The 18,654-nt window shown below is 36.6% G+C and overlaps 4 protein-coding genes across 4 annotated transcripts; 2 read left to right on the forward strand and 2 right to left on the reverse strand.

Moving 5' to 3' along the window:
- Nucleotides 1-1,473: 1,473 nt before the first annotated feature.
- psmb8a (proteasome 20S subunit beta 8A) lies at nt 1,474-5,305 on the reverse strand. Its single transcript, XM_051873456.1, has 6 exons — nt 4,608-5,305; nt 4,212-4,365; nt 3,535-3,646; nt 2,190-2,319; nt 1,760-1,964; nt 1,474-1,634 (listed from the first exon to the last, which is right to left on the reverse strand). Exons 1-6 carry the CDS (start codon nt 4,746-4,748, stop codon nt 1,546-1,548), a joined length of 831 nt encoding a protein of 276 aa, XP_051729416.1. The 5' UTR covers nt 4,749-5,305; the 3' UTR covers nt 1,474-1,545.
- Nucleotides 5,306-5,461: 156 nt separating this feature from the next.
- On the reverse strand, nt 5,462-9,395 carry psmb13a (proteasome 20S subunit beta 13a). Its single transcript, XM_051873458.1, has 8 exons — nt 9,258-9,395; nt 8,901-8,988; nt 8,725-8,822; nt 8,488-8,628; nt 6,903-7,018; nt 6,619-6,677; nt 6,239-6,390; nt 5,462-5,909 (listed from the first exon to the last, which is right to left on the reverse strand). Exons 1-8 carry the CDS (start codon nt 9,317-9,319, stop codon nt 5,801-5,803), a joined length of 825 nt encoding a protein of 274 aa, XP_051729418.1. The 5' UTR covers nt 9,320-9,395; the 3' UTR covers nt 5,462-5,800.
- On the forward strand, nt 9,391-12,245 carry psmb12 (proteasome 20S subunit beta 12). The gene is made up of 6 exons (XM_051873459.1): nt 9,391-9,539; nt 9,801-9,871; nt 9,949-10,080; nt 11,489-11,618; nt 11,705-11,849; nt 12,001-12,245. The coding sequence occupies exons 1-6, from the start codon at nt 9,486-9,488 to the stop codon at nt 12,129-12,131; spliced, it is 663 nt and encodes a 220-aa protein (XP_051729419.1). The 5' UTR covers nt 9,391-9,485; the 3' UTR covers nt 12,132-12,245.
- A 2,095-nt stretch (nt 12,246-14,340) lies between these two features.
- psmb9a (proteasome 20S subunit beta 9a) lies at nt 14,341-18,654 on the forward strand. The gene is made up of 6 exons (XM_051873509.1): nt 14,341-14,537; nt 14,641-14,708; nt 14,829-14,960; nt 15,050-15,179; nt 18,005-18,146; nt 18,438-18,654. Exons 1-6 carry the CDS (start codon nt 14,487-14,489, stop codon nt 18,596-18,598), a joined length of 684 nt encoding a protein of 227 aa, XP_051729469.1. The 5' UTR covers nt 14,341-14,486; the 3' UTR covers nt 18,599-18,654.

An 18,654-nucleotide genomic window follows, 5' to 3' on the forward strand; every position in this document is an offset into this window, starting at 1 on the left:
TAACAGCTGAGTAAAACTGTGTCCGCAGCACCTGTGGCAGGTTGAACCTCCTCATCTGGCTCCTTTTTCGGAGTGGAGTCAATGTGATTGTCCCACTTCAGGTCCTGAGAGATGATGTTGCTCAGGAACCTGAATGACTCCACTGCCTTCACGGTGCTGTTCACGATGCAGAGTGGGTGGAGTGCAGGGGGGTTTCTCCTAAAGTCCACTATCATCTCCACTGTTTTGAGCATGTTCAGCTCCAGGTTATTGTGACTGCACCAAACAGCCAGCTGTTCAACCAGACTCAGACTCGTCTCCATCCTGGATGAGGCCAATGACTGTGTATCTTTTTTTATCTTTTTTTGTACACTCATCAGTGTAGGGGGATTTGACATTTAATAAAATTATTAAAATATGAGAATGAAAAACTGAAAATAAAAACAGTTCATTTTCCTGTGTCATAGTCATTTTCCAGTTTGCAGATGAAGGCATGATGGGCATTAAATTTGTTGGCTATAGCAGCCGGACAGACCATTGGTGATGTTGTCTCATACAGTACTAGACAAAAGTACAGTCTCCATTGCTATCTAAGAGAGATATTATTTACAGTTCTTTTCATTTTCCTGGTTGATTATATATATATTTTTTGTTTCGAGGTAAAGAATATGACAAGGTAAGGTAATTAAGGTATATTATTAAAATAATGTTAAAATATTATAAATATGCATAGATCTTTACTGATTCACAACTGCAATTTTGTGATGTTTCAAGAATCTAAGCGGATCCATGATATATTAAAATACATGCTTCTTCATTTGAATGTTAAGGAAAACAGAAATAGGATTAATACTATTTCATACAATGTGACAAAAGATGTATTACTGATGGCAATCCTTATTGTTGTCTGCCATTTAAATTTTCCTTATGTCATCACAATACTTTTTATATTCTTTTAGCAAACCAAATATTAAATATTTTAATATAAACTGAAAAAATAAGAGCTTAATATGCTGTGCAAATACCAAACCATAGTGGATATGCTTTCACATGCTTTTATACATTGTAAGGGTGAGTTGAGGTAAATATTGGTCCATTGTTATTTTATAAACGGTCCTGCTCTAGTCAGTTCACCTTAGAAGACAGTTGCTGGAACTGTTAGACAATGTTTGAGACAAGTTCAATTAATTAAAAGTGTTAAGTTTGGGGGAAAAACATGTAAAAATATGTAAAAACAATACATATTCAATAAATATTCTTAAATACACACTCTATATTAAATGATCAGTTGTTACAAATTAATTTATGGTCACAATATCTTAAATTTTTAAGGAACTTGTATTAAGATAATGTACAGTAAAATATCATTGATTAATGTTACTGGATAAAACAACAAATTAGGAAATGTACAATGAAAAGGAGAACAAAGATAACAGATAATTACTAAGGTGAGCTATAACAAAAGACAAATAAGTTGTCAAATAACACACAAGGTTTGTTTTTCATAGTGTTTATTGTATATTCACTACTGTAAATCAACAACTAAAAGTGTGTAAATGGCAATTCTTATTTTTTCTCTGCAGCAAAACGGTGATACAGGTCCCCAACATCCTCCTGAGAGACTTTAATCCAGCCGGTCTCTTGCATGTGGTACACTGTGAGAGAAAACACTTTGTTATATGGACTTGTGAAGGTATGATGACAATCATTTCAAAACATTTCCCTTGTCATAAGAATCTCATTATAACATTCTTCATAAAACTTATTTTTTTGCACTTACTGTTCACTGTTCCTCCAGAGTAAGCATCTCTGTGTGTGGCATGAAATATAGCTCGCTGGGCCAAATCATAGGCTTCTGGCACCGTCAGGTCATAACGATAACCACTGTCCATCACACCATAGGCATAAGGGTTCCCAGACCCCGTGGAGAACATGTTCCCGCTCAGCCTTAACCCGTTGTCATCAACGTAGTATAACCCAGGACCCTGAAATGATCCGTTTTGGCATGGTAAATACATAAATTGAATGTAATGTTTATGTTGTGATTAAGAACACAGTTAAAAGAATATATTGTGAAATTGTACTCAGCTAACAGATTCAGAATTTACACATAGCAGCTTTAAGATATGGAACATGGTAGAAAATGTTCTTAATTTATTTGAATGATAGTCCAGGAACCTGTTGTGTTTCATGTAGAATTAATCACTTGCCTTCTTGTCCCAGCCACAGATCATGGTACCCATAGAAAGACCCATGCCCCTATAATTTGCTACCATATTAGCCAGCAGCTTAGAGGCAGCAGATACAGAAATCCTTTCCTTGTTCCTCAGCTTGTAAATCCTGAAGGAAATTTTGCAATAAGTTCATATAAGTTAAACAGTTTAATTTCAACTTATTCTCATACTATTCAACATCAGCAGGAATTATAGAAATATTATACTTCATTTAGTATAAGACTGAGTATGTCAACATGCTATTAAAATGCCCCTATAATGTTTTTTTTTTTCAGATATTACCTTTCATGTAGGCGTGTTATATCTGTTTGTGAATGTAAAAGGTCTGCAAAGTGCATGAAAGCTGAGGTCTGAAAGAGTTTTGTCAACATGCTGAGAAGACACTGTTTTCTGTGCTGCATAAGCAAGTATGTACTTCAAGGATGAAGGCTCTGGCTCAAATTGATATGGTAAAACCGCCAGCATTGTTGGCTAGGGACAGGTTTGGTGGTATGGGGAGGTTAAACCTACCCGTACCACCAAACCTGTCCCTAGCCTTACCCGTATCCGACCTCAATAGCAGAAAAAGTGTTTTACCACCAAACCTGTCCCTAGCCTTACCCGTATCCGACCTCAATAGCAGAAAAAGTGTTTTGCAGTACAATATGAACACAATAAGTACATTGTACTTATTTTTTGGTGTAAGTACATAGTAGTTAAGGTGTAAGGGATGGGTCAACAGTGTAATTATAGATGTAATTACAGAAATTAATTAAAGATGTTATTACATGCAGGTATTTTTTAATATATAAGTACAATGCAAAAACATGTATGTACACAATAGATGCATTGTATCAAATGATAAGTTTATAAGTTAATGAGGCCACCTAATATAAAGTGGGACCGGTGTTTTGTGTAAAACACGTGCTGTAAGTGGTAGACCAGTCACAATAGACTAGGCCATCTGACCAATCAGAGCAGAGTAGCTCTCTGAAAGGAGGGTTTAGAAAGACTGGATCCTTGATCGAACCGTTTCAGACGCTGTGAGTGAAGAGTTGATGCTCCAATGTATATTATAAGAAAATGAAAGTGTTTTTTGACCTTGGATACATTGTAGGAGACATCCAAAACAAAATTAGGAACCTTTAAATTAGCACAAGAGGGGCATTTCAAATTAAAAAATAATCTTTTTCCAAATCAATCTGACACCTTGAACACGTTACAAATAAAAAATACTTTAAATGGAAAGATATGTCCAATGTAACATGTAAGATGTTTCTTTTAGTCTGTATTTGACATCAGCCCATTCACATTCGCATGAATAGTCCTGACTGATGCTCACCTGCACTCTCTGGCCAGGACCCTCTCCCAGTACACACAATCTGCTGCACTTCCAGACATGGTTCCCAGTAGGTAGGGATTGATCTCAATCACCTTCTTGAACATCTGAGTGCCTGGAAAAAGTCAAGTCAAGCAGACATGAATTCAGGCTACATTAATTTAAGCATAAAATTCCATAAGCTATGCATGCATGATGTCTGTGTTGTCTAAATTTGCACTCATCAATAGTGTCAGTGTGGGAGTTTTAAATATATTTTACAAAATATTTTTCTGCAAATAAATAAACATTTTACACCTGCATGTATTTCTTGTTTCTGACTGCATACCTCTACTGGTACGCTGAAAGGTAAATGTGTCTCTTTGTTTGTCAGTATGTTTATGTCTCTATGCACTCTTAAAAATGGTTCCAAAAGAGGGTTTTTGTGGTGATGCCATAGAAAAAACAATTTTGGTTCCCAAAAAAACTTAAGTAAACACTTCTTAAAAGAACAATTTTTTTCTTAGTGAACAACATTTTAAAAATCTAAAGAATCTATTATCACTATAAAAATCCTTTTGTGCAATGGAAAGGTTCTATGGATGTTAAAGGTTCTTTATAGGATCATACATGTCAATAAAGAACTTTTATTTTTAAGAGTGTGAGTAAAAGTGTTTTATTGTACAGTGCTCATCACTTACTAACGTAAGACCCTGCAGAAGCTCTTGAATCCACAGCCACCATTACCCCATGCTGAAATTTAAAGGCCAGAGTGGTGGTGCCATGTTCCAGCTTAATGGTGACCCCCTCAACCCCATCCTCACAGTCCGTAAAAGGTTTTAGAAACTCTGCTGGCTGAAAAAAAAAAAAAAAAAAAAAAAAAATCAAAACAATTGGATAGTCTAGAAACCATACAGCGCTACATATCAATGCTATGTTCAACACCCACAAAGAGTTAACAATTTAAGTTTGTAACAAGTAGCCTACACTGCAGAGATATCACTTTTCCCAACGATCATATCAAAAAAAGAGTCATTGATACAATAATTACATGAAGCGACTCGTGGTTCAGAATGATAATGAAAGATGCCACTCACGTCCACTCCGATCGGAACTGCCAACTCTGGCTCTCGTGCTGCGAAATTAAAGTGATTAACTCTGTCAAGTGAAGCATTCTCTGGGCTGAAAGAATCTTCTTTCACCCAGTCTGATATTCCACAAACGTCTAGAAGAGCCATTTTCAGTTAATATGACTACCTGCAACGGATATATGTCTTCCTTGTTCCCCCGCTTTAAAATCGAAACTGAAATTATCATTGCAGTGCATTTCGCATCTGATGCTATTCGTTGCTATACTCAGGCATGAAAGTTTTTTTTAATATGTTTTAACACAATGTTTTAACATGCTATTTTTGTCTTAATAGGTCAAACATAAAAAAAAAACTGCCGCACTGACTTTTATTCTTTATTAAGAACCCAGTTAGCCTATGTGCACAGTGCACACTCCTGCATTCAGTGTGCCAGCCGATAGTTATACTAAATGTGCATTGTGTAGTACTAGCTTTATGTAACTATTATATATTTCAATATTATTATATATATTACATTTATATTAAAAAATTTCTGCGTAGAAATAAGTTCTGATCTCGCTGATTTTTTTTTTTTTTTTTTTTTTTTTTTGTAGTTCTATGACAACAAATATGCCAAAATCATAAGCGAATCAGAGAAGAGTATGGTCACTGATGCAATCGGTTACTTGGCAGTAGTTGAAATTCTAGGTTCAGTCAGCACAATCATGTGGAAATAAGTAGGTGCACTAAGATTGCCTGATTTTTTTTTTGTTTTTTTTTTGGGGGGGGGGGGGGGTAACTTGGGTCTGTAAGGCAGGCTAGCCTACTATTCTTTGTAAGGACAAAGAACACAAAAGCACACAAGAACACAAATGCACACATTTAATTGAATAATGAGTATATTTAAAGTAAGGAAAATAACCTAATCCATTTACTTTTAGACATAGAGCACATCTTTTATAAAAAATGTTCACCATGATACTTTCGAAAAAAAAAAAAAAATTTGGAAATTTGCATTGTGTTTATGACATTGGCAAAACAGTCTTTCCCCAAAGCATTGAAATGTGTACTACAAAGGGAGAATGGAATTATGTACCAGTTATCATATTTTATAGTTAACTAACGTATACTGAATTGCAGTAAGATTCATATAAACTCTTGAACAAAACAATATCATGGTGACCATAAGCACAAATATCGTTTCAATATAAAATATTGATCTACTGTGCTACTTCCATTTGCTGCACTGTCTCCTCTACTAAATCCAGTTTTTTTATTTGTTCCTTGATGACAGGAGTTGTTCCTTCTGGATATTTGTATTTTCTCTGCCTGTTGGTTATAAAGATGGACAATTATTAAGAATATTAGTCTTCATTTGCAAAAGTTAGATATTTGTTTAGCATTTCTATGGCAGTGTGACTGAAATAATGACAAAAATGCTAATAGAATTAAAGAAGAAAAAAAACTTTTTTATGCAGAACTGCCATTTGATCTGGCTTATGTTTATGTTACTAAACATAGTGTCTCTGTTCAAACTTGCCAATACTCACTTGAAAAATATAATGAAAGCATTGCTCAGCTTTACCAATTTAATCACTATATCATGCTTTTGTGGTTATAATGAAAAAAAGAAACAGAAGGCAAGATCATTTTTTTACCTTTCACTTTTGAAGTTTGAGCTCTCAAATGGTCGTATGTACTCTGTCCCATTCTTTCTAATGACACACAGGTCTACATTGCTTCCAGAGCCAAGATCATTCATGATTCCTGCACTTATTGCATCCCGAACCAGCAGCTTTGCATCCTCCTCCTGTGTACACACACACACACACAGAGAGAGAGTGAGTGAGAGAAAGAGAGAGTGAGGGTTGAAATTGTTATTTTCCCTATAGTGGATAGTTTAAGACTACTTTACTCTAATTTTCATTGAGATTGAGTTACAGAGTTTTAAGTTATAGGGTTGTTGTGGTCTTTACAATGCATACACACCACATTTATGCAGAGTATGGGATAACAACATTACACTTCAGCAACCTACTGTCATATTGGGTTTGAAACGGTCTTCAAAGACAGCCAAAGCTGGCAGATCACCAGATCCTACAAGTGAGGGAAAAACACTTAATTGCAGAGCTTTTCTTCTATACAGTATATGTTTCCCAAAAACAATAATACAACATATAGTTAACTACAGAATATTATTGATTTTTTTCAAGGTTTTATTTTAAGTTCATTTGAAGTGAAGAACCCTTGTTTGTTGTCTGAACATATTATTAATGTCTTATGAGTAAGAGATGCATGGGGAAATTAACATGAGATACCAACCCATTGTTGCAAATGGAGCTTTGTTGACAGAGCCATAGGGACCAACAGTAAAGATATGAGGTCCTGTGCAGTCCACCCCACCTAACAGCAGCATGGCACTGATTTGGCCCTTGTGCCTACATTTAAAAGAGAAAAAACAAGATAAGGTCTTTTAATGTTTTGTTGTGCAAGTTAATATTAATTAAGAATCCCCAGTGATATTTATTGTTCTGATGGATCTACATTTCATTAAAAGACAACTGAATTAATTATATGTAGTTCATTTTTTAACACTATACTTTGTGTTATAGTACCTTGACAAAAAATTACAGAAAACTAGCTAACACTGCTGCGAGGGTGTTTCTAATACAACAGCTGAAGGAATGACAGCAAATCTGACATTTTTCTCTCTTCTGACCCTCCTAATCAATCTCTCGATATTTTTCCTCTTTTGGAAAGTCATAAAAAAAGGCTATTGTGGATTTTTCTTTTGCTGTTGGAGCAATGACTTCTGCTCCCGAGAATCCTGGAAATGTGCATTTCAGCGCTGTTTGTTCAGATCATATAACTCTCCCATATGGTTCTCAGAGTGTAAGTCTTCATAGTTGGGTAAACTTCCATAGTAGTGAATGGAAACTACAACAAATATAATTGTTGCATTCCCGTTTGCTCTAATAGCAAAAGAAAAATTACAGAATTTCTATGACTTTGTAGAGGAAAAAAAATATCAAGACATTACAGAGTTCTCAGAGGTGGAAGTCATTGATTCAATAGTAAAAGAAAAATCCACCGTAGCGTTTCTATGACTTTCCAAAAGAGCAAAAAAAAAATAAAAAAATAAAAAATAAAACAATAAAAATCAAGAGATTGATTACAGGAGTCTGAAGAAAAATGTCAAATTTGCCATGACTCCATTGGCCGTTGTTTTAGAAACACCCTTGAAGCAATATTAAAGGGTTAGTTCACACAAAAATAAAATTTCTGTCATTAATTACTCACCCTAATGTCGTTCCAAACCCGTAAGACCTTTGTTTGTCTTTGGAACACAAATTAAGATATTTTTGACGAAATCCAAGAGGTATTTTTTTATCCCCCATAAAACGCAACGTAATTACCACATTCAAGGCCCAGAGAAGTAGTAAATACATCATTAAAATAGTCAACGTGACTACAGTGGTTCAACCTCAATGTTATGAAGCGACGAAAATACGCTTTGTGCGCAAAAACAAAACAAAAATACCGACTTTATTCAACAATTTCTTCTCTTCCCTGTCATTCTTCTATGCTGTTTACGTTGTGCAGTCTTCTGGGTTCTACGTCAGAACGCCGGCTCAGTATTGGCCGGCTCCTCTGTCAGCATCACAGGCATGTGTCGTGCTGCTCACATGAACAGCATGAACAACTAACCCTTTAACTAGTTTTCTGTAAATTAATGCCAATGTAATACAACACAAAGTACAGTGTTATAAATGTACACATAAACATCACTATATTTACAATGTTTAAGTGGATCATCACTGTGGAAAGGGTTCATATGCTATTATGATAAACATGGGAAAACATTAGGCCAACAGTCGTACAATTCTCCAATGCAATCAATCTTTACCTGAAAAGAAAGTCCTGCAAAATGCGACTGGCCATAATGAGGCGAGGGTTGCGGCCCATGGAGAGAATCTGGAGAGCAAGATTGGAGCGCAGCATATCTGTCGTTTTCTCTGTATCTGCAGCAGTACCAGCACCACAACAACTGCAGGAGGCAATGGCACAAGAGTAACATTACATAATTTTAGTGTCTATCTCCTGGAAAATATTTGCAATACATTTGTCAACAATTGATGCTTACTAAATATTCGGGGCTATGTAGTGAATTTTGCTGCAGTTTTTATCTGCCACAACCTCTCCAGATGTTGCCCGAGTATCTGCACCAAGAACCACTCCATCCTGAGCAGGAAAGAAATACAAAACACTCATTACATGTCATTGTGGCCAATTATTGTACAATTATGCAAACTGTTGTACCTTGAAAATGACTCCAGCGATTGTTGTTCCAGTTTTTGTAACCTTGAACTTAGTGTTCTTCTCCCCTGAAGCCTGAAGCCTTGAGTTTCTATTGACAACACATGCTGTTTCATTAGCTACATATTCTTAAAGTTCACTATTTAGCACGTTTATTTGGTTCTTTTAATGAGAATGCACGTTTACTACAATTATCTCTTGTTAAAATTCTTTAAAAACAGACCCCCCCAGTTTAAACACGACTTTCTGCGTGATTTCCTTTCACTTTCGTCTAGCTTGCTTCTACAAACTTATCCATATTATCAGTTATCACAAATGTTTAAAGTCTGCGATTACGATTGACTAGTCTGTAAAACCTACCTGATACAGTTTTCAAAACTGAAGCCACCACTACCGATCTCGAGTACGCAAGGAGAAGACATTGTCACCCTTCCCGGCGCAACTGATCCCGAATGAAACGATGTCAGACCGAATGGCGGCGCACGCACTATAAGGAAATTCGTCACAGCTCTCTAAAACCGTCATCAAACAGCGAAGGTGTCCGAAGGTGCAACGTCGACGGTAGAAAAGCCTTAAATAAAACAAAAAATGAGTGAAATGAGTGTTAATGGCGAATGGCGGTCATCCAAAGTCAGCACAGGGGTAAGACGATCGATTTGAAATCTACACGTTTAATCGGAGTCGCTGTAAAGATGTTTTTCGACAAGTGTTCAACTTTGACCAGCCTTGTGTTATGTATTAGTGCATAATATTCACTATTAAAACATAAAATCTCATTTGTAAATAACTTAAATCTCGCCACATTTTTGAGTTTTAAACATGCAAATTGAAAGCGAAAGCATAATATGCACGCTAGACTCGTAAGACAATAACATGCTGATATCTTAATGTATTACATTTTAGACAACAATTATAGCGGTGAGATATGACGGAGGAGTGGTGATTGGATCTGATTCACGAGCCTCAATGGGAGAGTAAGTGTTCTTTCTTCTTTCTTTTAAGTTACACATGAACCACTTTTATCTAATGCTGTGGATATTTCTGTTTTCAGAGAATATGTATCATCAAGAGTGATCAACAAAGTTATCCAGGTTCATGACAAGATATTCTGCTGTATGGCTGGATCCCTGGCTGATGCTCAAGCGGTCACAAATGCTGTCATCCATCAGCTTAGTTTTCACAGGTGAGCATATAATTTGATCTTTGCAGCAGTGACAGTAGCCTACACCAGTGGTTCCCAATCCTGGTCCTGGAGGCACCACAACATTGCACATTTTGCATATCTCCTTTCTCTGACAGACCCTTTTCAGGTCTTGGAGCAGAGATTTATTATAGGGAGATGAGAGAGCCTGTATCTCTTAACATTGGAGAAAGCGTAACGGCTAACTTAATCATGTGCGGCACCTCTCAGCCTATCATGTAATGGCCTCTGGTCTCCTTCCCTGCGTACCGCCAAAGCCATTGGAAGGCAAGCCTGCAAGCTTTAGCCAAAAAAGCGTAACGGCTAACGCTAATGCTCCGCCTCTGCCGATACACAGGGAAGGAGACCAGAGGCCGTTTTTTGAATGGATGTCAATGGATGAGAGGCTTCACTATGCTGATTAAACAGCTTTTGTGGGGAAATAGCTAATCATTTAATTAATCGACAGCCTGTCTGCTAATCTTCAGCATGTTTTACACTAAACAATACTTTCGTTGGGAACTATATGTAGATTTTAGCTTGATAAAAGTGTATTTTTTTAAGAGAAGGCAGACTAGGGAATGTTGCGACAGGTAGGACTCATTTACGGCATTACCAACAGCAAATGTGCTGCATTACTGTTTAACAGATAGAATAATAGATGTTGTGTCAAAGCCACCGGAAGGCATGCCTGCCACCTTTAGCCAAAAAAGCGTAACGGCTAATGCTAATGCTCCGGCTGTGGCGGTACGCAGGGAAGGCGTTTTGAACGGTGGGCACTGATGTCACTGCCATTACCCAATAGGCTGAGAGCCGTTACGCTTTCTCCAATGGTAAGAGATACAGACCCTCTCATCTCCCTATAATATACAATCTCTGGTACCGCCACAGCCGGAGCGTTAGCATTAGCCGTTACCCTTTTTGGCTAAAGGTTGCAGCCTTGCCTTCCAGTGGCTTTGCTTGGAGTTTACTGATAAGCTGATGACCTGGATCAGGTGTGTTTGATTAAGGAGACATGCAAAATGTGCAGTGTTGGGGTGCCTCCAGGACCAGGATTGGGAACCACTGGCCTACACAATTATCCTAGAGACAATAATGGCTAAAAGAGCATAAATATTCCCATATGCCATGGCAACCAACCTGTCATCATCTGAATAGACCACAGGTGTCAAACTCAGTTCCTGGAGGGCCACAGCCCTGTAGAGTTTAGCTTCAACCCTAATTAAACGCACCTGATTCAGCTAATCAAACCCTTCAGGCCTATTTGAAAACTACAGATATGTATGTTTGGAGCAGGGTTGGAACTAAACTCTGCAGGGCTGTGGCCCTCCAGAAACTGAGTTTGGCACCCCTGGTATAGACTAATGACTTACTTTATATTTAACGCTAGCTGTTGATAAATTTGTTTTAGCATGCAAATGGAGGAACCCCCCTTGGTCCAATCTGCTGCAGCCATTATGAGGAGCTTCTGCTATACCCATCGAGACGAACTTAGTGCCGGATTTATTGTGGCTGGTTGGGATCGCAAGAGGGGCCCTCAGGTCTGTAATGCCATTTTTCATTTCATATTGTGTTTTTCAATTTTAAATATAAAAATAACGAGACTTTTATTACTTTTTTTTCAAAGGTGTTCACAGTGTCTCTTGGAGGCATGATTGTGGAGCAAGAGTTTACTATTGGTGGGTCTGGTAGCACCTTTATCTATGGATATGCAGATGCCAAATTCAAGCCTGGAATGACCAAAGAAGAGTGTCTCACTTTCACAACTAATGGTATGGATAATTGCAGAGTTTATTTTATGTGCGCTGACAGCTGCACTCACTCCCTTTCCATCTATCTGTCCCTCTTACTACTCTCTTTTTCACTCTGCCTTTTGTCTCAGTAACACAGAACTATTAACATATTGTTAATTATTTTTCCCAGCCCTTTCATTAGCTATGGACAGGGACAATGTGAGTGGCGGCGTCGTGCATCTTGCCATTGTGACGGAGAAGGGTGCAGAGAGGCAACTGATTCCTGGCAACAAACTGCCTGTTCTACAGCGCTTGACATAAGTGTCAGCATCTTTACCTGTTGTTGTTTTCACTTGTGTGTATTCTTATGAATTTTGCACTGTAAACATTGATCATTACATCAATCAGTAAGTCATTAAATAGGCCAAAAACATACTTTTTGTGTTTCTTTGTGAACGTGCATGCTTGCAAACACGTATATGTAGTGTGTCATAAAATCATTTGTAATCGTTGTAGAATAAACCCAAATATTGGGAAAAATATTTTCAGAAATAGCTCAAGTTGATGTTATTAGATACATTTGCTTATACGTGCTGTCATTTTCACAGTTAATAAATCCAGTACATGATACAGTTCCTAAACACTTTTACTAAAACCAGAAATTAATGGTATAGAATTGATAAAGGAGACCGCGAAGTAACACTTTTACTTAAACATGTTAAAGTGTTTTTTGTTATGTGTGCCTCAAACTTTTATACACAATTTTATATAGAAACAGACAATATAGAAAACAATATCAGTTTACATTATGTTCTTGAATATAATTTGTTAGTCAAATTTACTTGAATGAAAAATGATTACAGATATTTTAAACCACTCTGCATCACATGTAGTGATGCCACCCCTGTAGTAAATTTCTAATTGGTTAAATTTGGTGTTACAACTCAACCCATGTAACAACATCTGGTTAAAGGCTCTTAAAGGGATAGTTCGCCCAAAAATGAAAATTCTGTCATCATTTACTCGCTCTCAAGTTGTCCTAAGCTTGTCTGAATTTCTTTCTTCTGCTGAACACAAAAGAAGATATTTTGAAGAATGTCAGACTTAAACAGTTTACGGTATAGTCATTGACTTCCATAGTATTTTTTTTCTTCAGTATATACAATGGAAGTCAGTGGTGCTCATCAACTGTTTGGTTACCCATATTCTTCAAAATATCTTCTTTTGTGTTCAGCAGAAGAAAGAAATTAAGGTTTGGAACAACTTGAGGTTGAGTAAATGATTTTTCATTTTTGGGCGAACTATCTCTAACTTGTTCTTCGTCATGGTGTGTGGTTACTTAAAGACTCTTTAACATACATGACTCAAAACAAAATGTTTTTACTGCTTGTTCAATTAATTAAAATAGGCTACTGCAACTTATGTTCAGTCAACATGAGCTTTACACAATAAGGAATATCTGTGCAAATGCCTGCACAGTAATAATTAACTTCCTGACCATCCTATACACTGTAAAAAAAAAAAAAAAAAAAAAAACTATTCATTTTGTCAGACAAATGCTATTTTAAAGGTAGATTGAACTATCGAATTTGAAAAAAGATAACATTACATCAAATATTAAATAAAGTAAATTCTTTTGGTCTTTTAGTTTGAGCAACTTCAAATATTAAACAGCAAGAACTTACAACGTCAAGTTTGGTGGCGAGGGGCAAACTAAGCATGCACAGTTTGTTTGTGCACTTGAATAATTTGTGTCTTTGGTCAAAGCATGTTTTAGCATAGTGATTTTGATTATATTTTGTTGTATAAGAGTTACGTTTCAAGTCGCCATTAGAGTGATTAGTGTTCTCTTCAGTGATATCTCTTTCATTTCAGCACATATAATGTGCTTTGGTGTGTAGAAGTAATTCTATACAACTTTTTCAGTTTGCTCACAATCTGATACACAAGTTGGACAAACTAAGAAAGTTCTATATCACAATTAAGCCTACATCAAAACGTAGATCTCCAAGTAACGTAGATCTACAAGTAAAAAGCATTATTAATTTTTAGTTTATAGATATAACAATGAGTTTAGTTGATACAACAATTTTGCCGTAAATTGAGTAAGGTTAAATAAGTCCTGAAGCAGGTTGCCTCAAGTTTTTGAGTTTTCTCAACATCTTTTTTTTTTTTTTTTTTTTTTACAGTGTACATTTTGTAAATAAATAAATAAATACATTATATATATATATATATATATATATATATATATATATATATACTTTATTCTTCACACTCAAAAGCTCAATTGAAGGTTCTTTATAAGTACCTTTTAAGGTTTTTAAATAGTTCTATGGCATAGCTAAGAAATTCCTTTTTGGTTCTTAAATGCCTATTTGCTATTAAGAGTCTATGTGCAAAATGACATGAAATGACAGAAAGAAAACAACTTTTAAATGACTTGATATTTTAATTTAAACCAAACAATGGTTAAGCAGATGGCGTAAAACGAGGACGTGGATGCCGTTTGTGCCCAATGAAGCGCAGCTCAGCGTCGTGACGCGTTAGCACACGAAAGTGAAAGTAGGCTGTCGAGTTGTCTGTTTGCCGACACATTTCAATCAGTTTTTAAAGAATTAACCCGCGTAACCAGATATTTTGTAATTGTTCATACAGCCATCACAGTCAGACACGATGCAAGGGAGTAATTGCGACTATGGCGGGTCCAAAGGACTCAAAATGGGAGTAAGTCGATCTCAATTATTCCGTCAAACAGAATATATCTTTTCTAGTGTCATTTTTTCATAATTAAATATTTAAACGCAGTTTCCTTTTATTCTATCTTTAGACGACAATAATAGCCATAGAGTTCGATGGTGGAGTAGTGCTTGGTTCCGACTCTAGAGTTTCTGCAGGGTGAGTGTAACTCGATGGACCGGCTGACATTTTACCTGCTACTAGTCGCTAAGCATCTCTTGTAGTATGGATCTTTAGATTCATGTATTGTAGGCCTACTTTAATCGTGTTTTTCCCCAGGGCCTCGGTGGTGAATCGTGTGATGAACAAGCTCTCCCCCCTCCATGACAAGATCTACTGTGCTCTGTCTGGATCAGCAGCGGATGCTCAAACCATTGCTGAAATAGTCAACTACCAACTGGATGTTCACAGGTAAACAGACCACTTTCATACAGAAGGTATTTCACTTATAGGAATACTATACATTTTATAATGTTGAATTTTCTCTCTCTGTTTATCAGCATTGAGGTGGATGAGGACCCCTTGGTGTGCTCAGCAGCAACTCTTGTTAAAAACATCTCTTACAAATACAAAGAAGAACTTTCTGCTCATCTCATTGTGGGTGGATGGGACAAGAAAGAAGGGGGACAGGTACGAAGTGGTTATTTGTGTTTACGCGTAGGCTTTGCATGTGTGTGTATGTGTTAAGAAACTAAATGAAATTGTGATTGCCTTTTCTTCCCTATATATTTTGATGTAGGCCTATATCAAAGTGAAAAGTCTTTTGAACTTGATTTTGGCCATATGGAATTGATTGGATGGTTGTGGTTTGCTATTGCTGTGATCTCATGTGACTGACAGGTTGTCCCGCCCTCACGCCAATGAACACATCATTAGAGAAGAGAATATTTTTTGATTAAATATTAGATTATTTTTTAGGCATATATATTTTTTTTTATTATTTTATAATAAATACTGTAGTATTCCATAAAAAAATAAGAACTGGCAATTTTGATTTCGTGGTGACTTCACTACAGAACTTTGGCCTCTATATGGCCATCTGTGGTTGAAACATAAAATTGCATACTTGAGGAGAAGCTCTCATGAGCGGATGATCTGATGGTTGGAGAAATCCTGATGACCATAAAATGCCATATGAGCAGGATTTACATCCACCGCTGTGGTTCAGATCTTGTTTTCGGCCTCTGTCACTTTCACCTTTTGACTGAATGCTCTTTGCGGTTCTATGTTCTTTTTTTCACAGTGGTTGATTCCCCATAGGTTTAAGAGAGTTAGCATTCAGAAATGTCATTGGCTGCATCCGAAAACTTAGGCAGCTCACTTGTTGCCTCGCTGCCTATCAGGCAATGACTTTGCAGGCAGCGTTTGCACACAAAGCAAGCTCACAAAACTGATTTTCGGAAAGGCTTCTGAGGCAGCGTAATGGTTAATGATTTACAGCAAAATAGAGCAAGCTTTGGTGAAAACTAAGCGAATGTTTAATTACCACAATAGTAATTTCTTGCTAAAAATGACATCAAAAGTGGAAAACGTTGGTCAAAGACGTACATTTACACACAAACTGACCAGGAACCACAACTTTCAGATGCCATCTTTCTTTTTTTGCTTAAACCCAAAAATGAAAATTATCCCATGATTTACTCGCCCTCAAACCATCCTAGGTGTGTATGACTATCTTCTTTCAGACGAACACAATCAAAGTTAGCTATATTAAAAATATCCTTGCCCTTCCAAGCTTTATAATGGTGGTGAACAGGGGGCATTTTGAAGCCCCCCAAAAATGCATCCGTCCATAATAAAAATAATCCATACAGCTCCAGAGGGTTATTAAATGCCTTCTGAAGCGAAGCGATGGGTTTTTGTAAGAAAAATATCCATATTTAAAACTTTATTATCTAAAATAACTAGCTTACGGCAGACGATCGTATGCATACTGCACAAGTTGAAGTCGAGCACAAGAGTAACCCTTGACGCGATGTATGACGCAGGATGTAGGATGTAGGAGTATCATAAGCTTAGACGCCTATCGCCGTTCAAACAAATAGGGGCAACAAACTGAAGCTCCTCTTATGTTATATCAAAATCCTCCAACATTTCTCTTTAAAATTTCTCGTTTTAGACTTCTAATTCATGACCGGTGTTTTGTTTTGCTCTATCCTCTGAGCTTCCGCGTTCATCATTATGTCATGCATCGGGTCAGGGGTTACCCTTCTGCCGCAAATTGATGCTTACGGCCATCTGCCTGAAGCTAGTTATTATAGTTAATAAAGTTTAAAAAAAATTTCTTACAAAAACTTGTCACTTTACTTCAGAAGGCCTTTATTAACCCCCTGGAGCCATATGGATTATATTTATGATGGATGGATGGATGCATTTATTTGGGATTTCAAAACACTTCTTATTCACTAACATTATAAAGCTTGGAAGAGCCAGGCTATTTTTAAATAACCTGGCACTTCCAAAAATCGTCGATTGTGATCGTCTGAAAGAAGATTGTCATATACACCTAGGATAGCTCAAGGGTGTGTAAATAATGGGATAATTTTCATTTTTGGGTTAAATATCCCTTTAAATGTGACGGAATGGAACGCACAGGATTGTGGGATATCAAAGCCAGCGAAGGATGCATCTATGCTGCCTTCAGAAGGCATTCTGACGTGCCTTCCTACCTTGGAATGTGTCCTCCGAAGGCAGCATTTTTAAGATTACGGACACAGCCATTGTGTGCTACTCGACTAGTTCAAATTCTACGTAACAACACTTTTTGTCGAGCTTCAACCACTCCTCAACATTCATACACGAATAAGTAGCTGGACATTCTTTTTTTACAGACATGATGTTAATCCATAATTTTCTTTTGAAATGAGACCCCATAGCTCATTACCAAAATCTTTGGACATTGATGAAAGTTGTTTACTTTTCAACTTTTGTTCAACAGATATCTGGGCATAATTTGACAACTTGCAAAGGTGTTTTTATATATTTTAAATCAAAAATATATTTGTTAATCTGTTAATGGTGAATGATTTTATTTGGTGGACGAGCATAAGGACTAATTTTAAACCATGTTTAAGGTTTTTATGGATACATTTCTTAAGTTTATTGACTTTCTTAAATACATTGATCTAAAAATCTACATAAAATTATATTTGCTAAAGAGTTAAAGTTAATTAAAAATTAAAACTTTGAATTGTCCATTTTATTTTTTACTTCTTAAACCCTCTGTAGTCTCTAATTGGATGTCTTGTTATATCTATAAATTCTTTGTGTTGTGTGTTTATGGTTCAATTTAAAAAAGATCAAATATCTAAAAATGTCAAATAAGATTGTAGGATCACCATATTAATCTGGATAAGGCAGAGCACTGGTTTTTATGTCCTCTCTCAGTAATGGATTTTCATTCATTTTTACAGATTTAATGAATGTAAATCATTACTTTGTGTTTGCCTTTGCAGGTCTACGCAACCCTTAATGGGCTACTTACCAGACAGCCGTTTGCAGTGGGTGGATCTGGAAGTTTCTATATCTATGGCTTTGTGGATGCTGAATACAGACCAGGCATGACCAGACAGGAGAGCCAAGAGTTTGTGATCAACAGTGCGTCACATATAAATCAGTTTTCTTTCTATAGTTGTATTTCAAAGCTACGCATCTTGTCCTATGAGTCACATTCTTTGCTTAATTGTTTTACCAGAGCAATTTACTGTATAAGGGACACACTTAGGTTAGGCCTAGTTAAAAATTGCCTATTGCAAAATTATCATGGATATCAGTGTGTGAACAGTCAACAACATTATTATTTGGCCTTAAATTCTTTCCAAAATTATATTATGTGCAGTATTTGGATTGTGAATCTTTTCTAATTGACAATGTGCCTTGTACTTCAAGGTCTGACGCTGGCAATGAGCAGAGATGGTTCCAGTGGGGGTGTGGCTTATCTTGTTACCATTGACAGTGAAGGCGTGGAAGAGAAATGTGTTCTGGGAAACCAGCTTCCTACATTCTATGATCCAGATATAATGGAGCCAGCCAAGGCAGCAAAAGTGTGAACAAGAATGATGTTCGATGCATTTGTATGCTTTATAAATAAAAACATTCTCTCTTT

The sequence above is a fragment of the Ctenopharyngodon idella genome, chromosome 19 (genome assembly GCF_019924925.1).
Source record: "Ctenopharyngodon idella isolate HZGC_01 chromosome 19, HZGC01, whole genome shotgun sequence".
Lineage (NCBI taxonomy): Eukaryota > Metazoa > Chordata > Actinopteri > Cypriniformes > Xenocyprididae > Ctenopharyngodon > Ctenopharyngodon idella.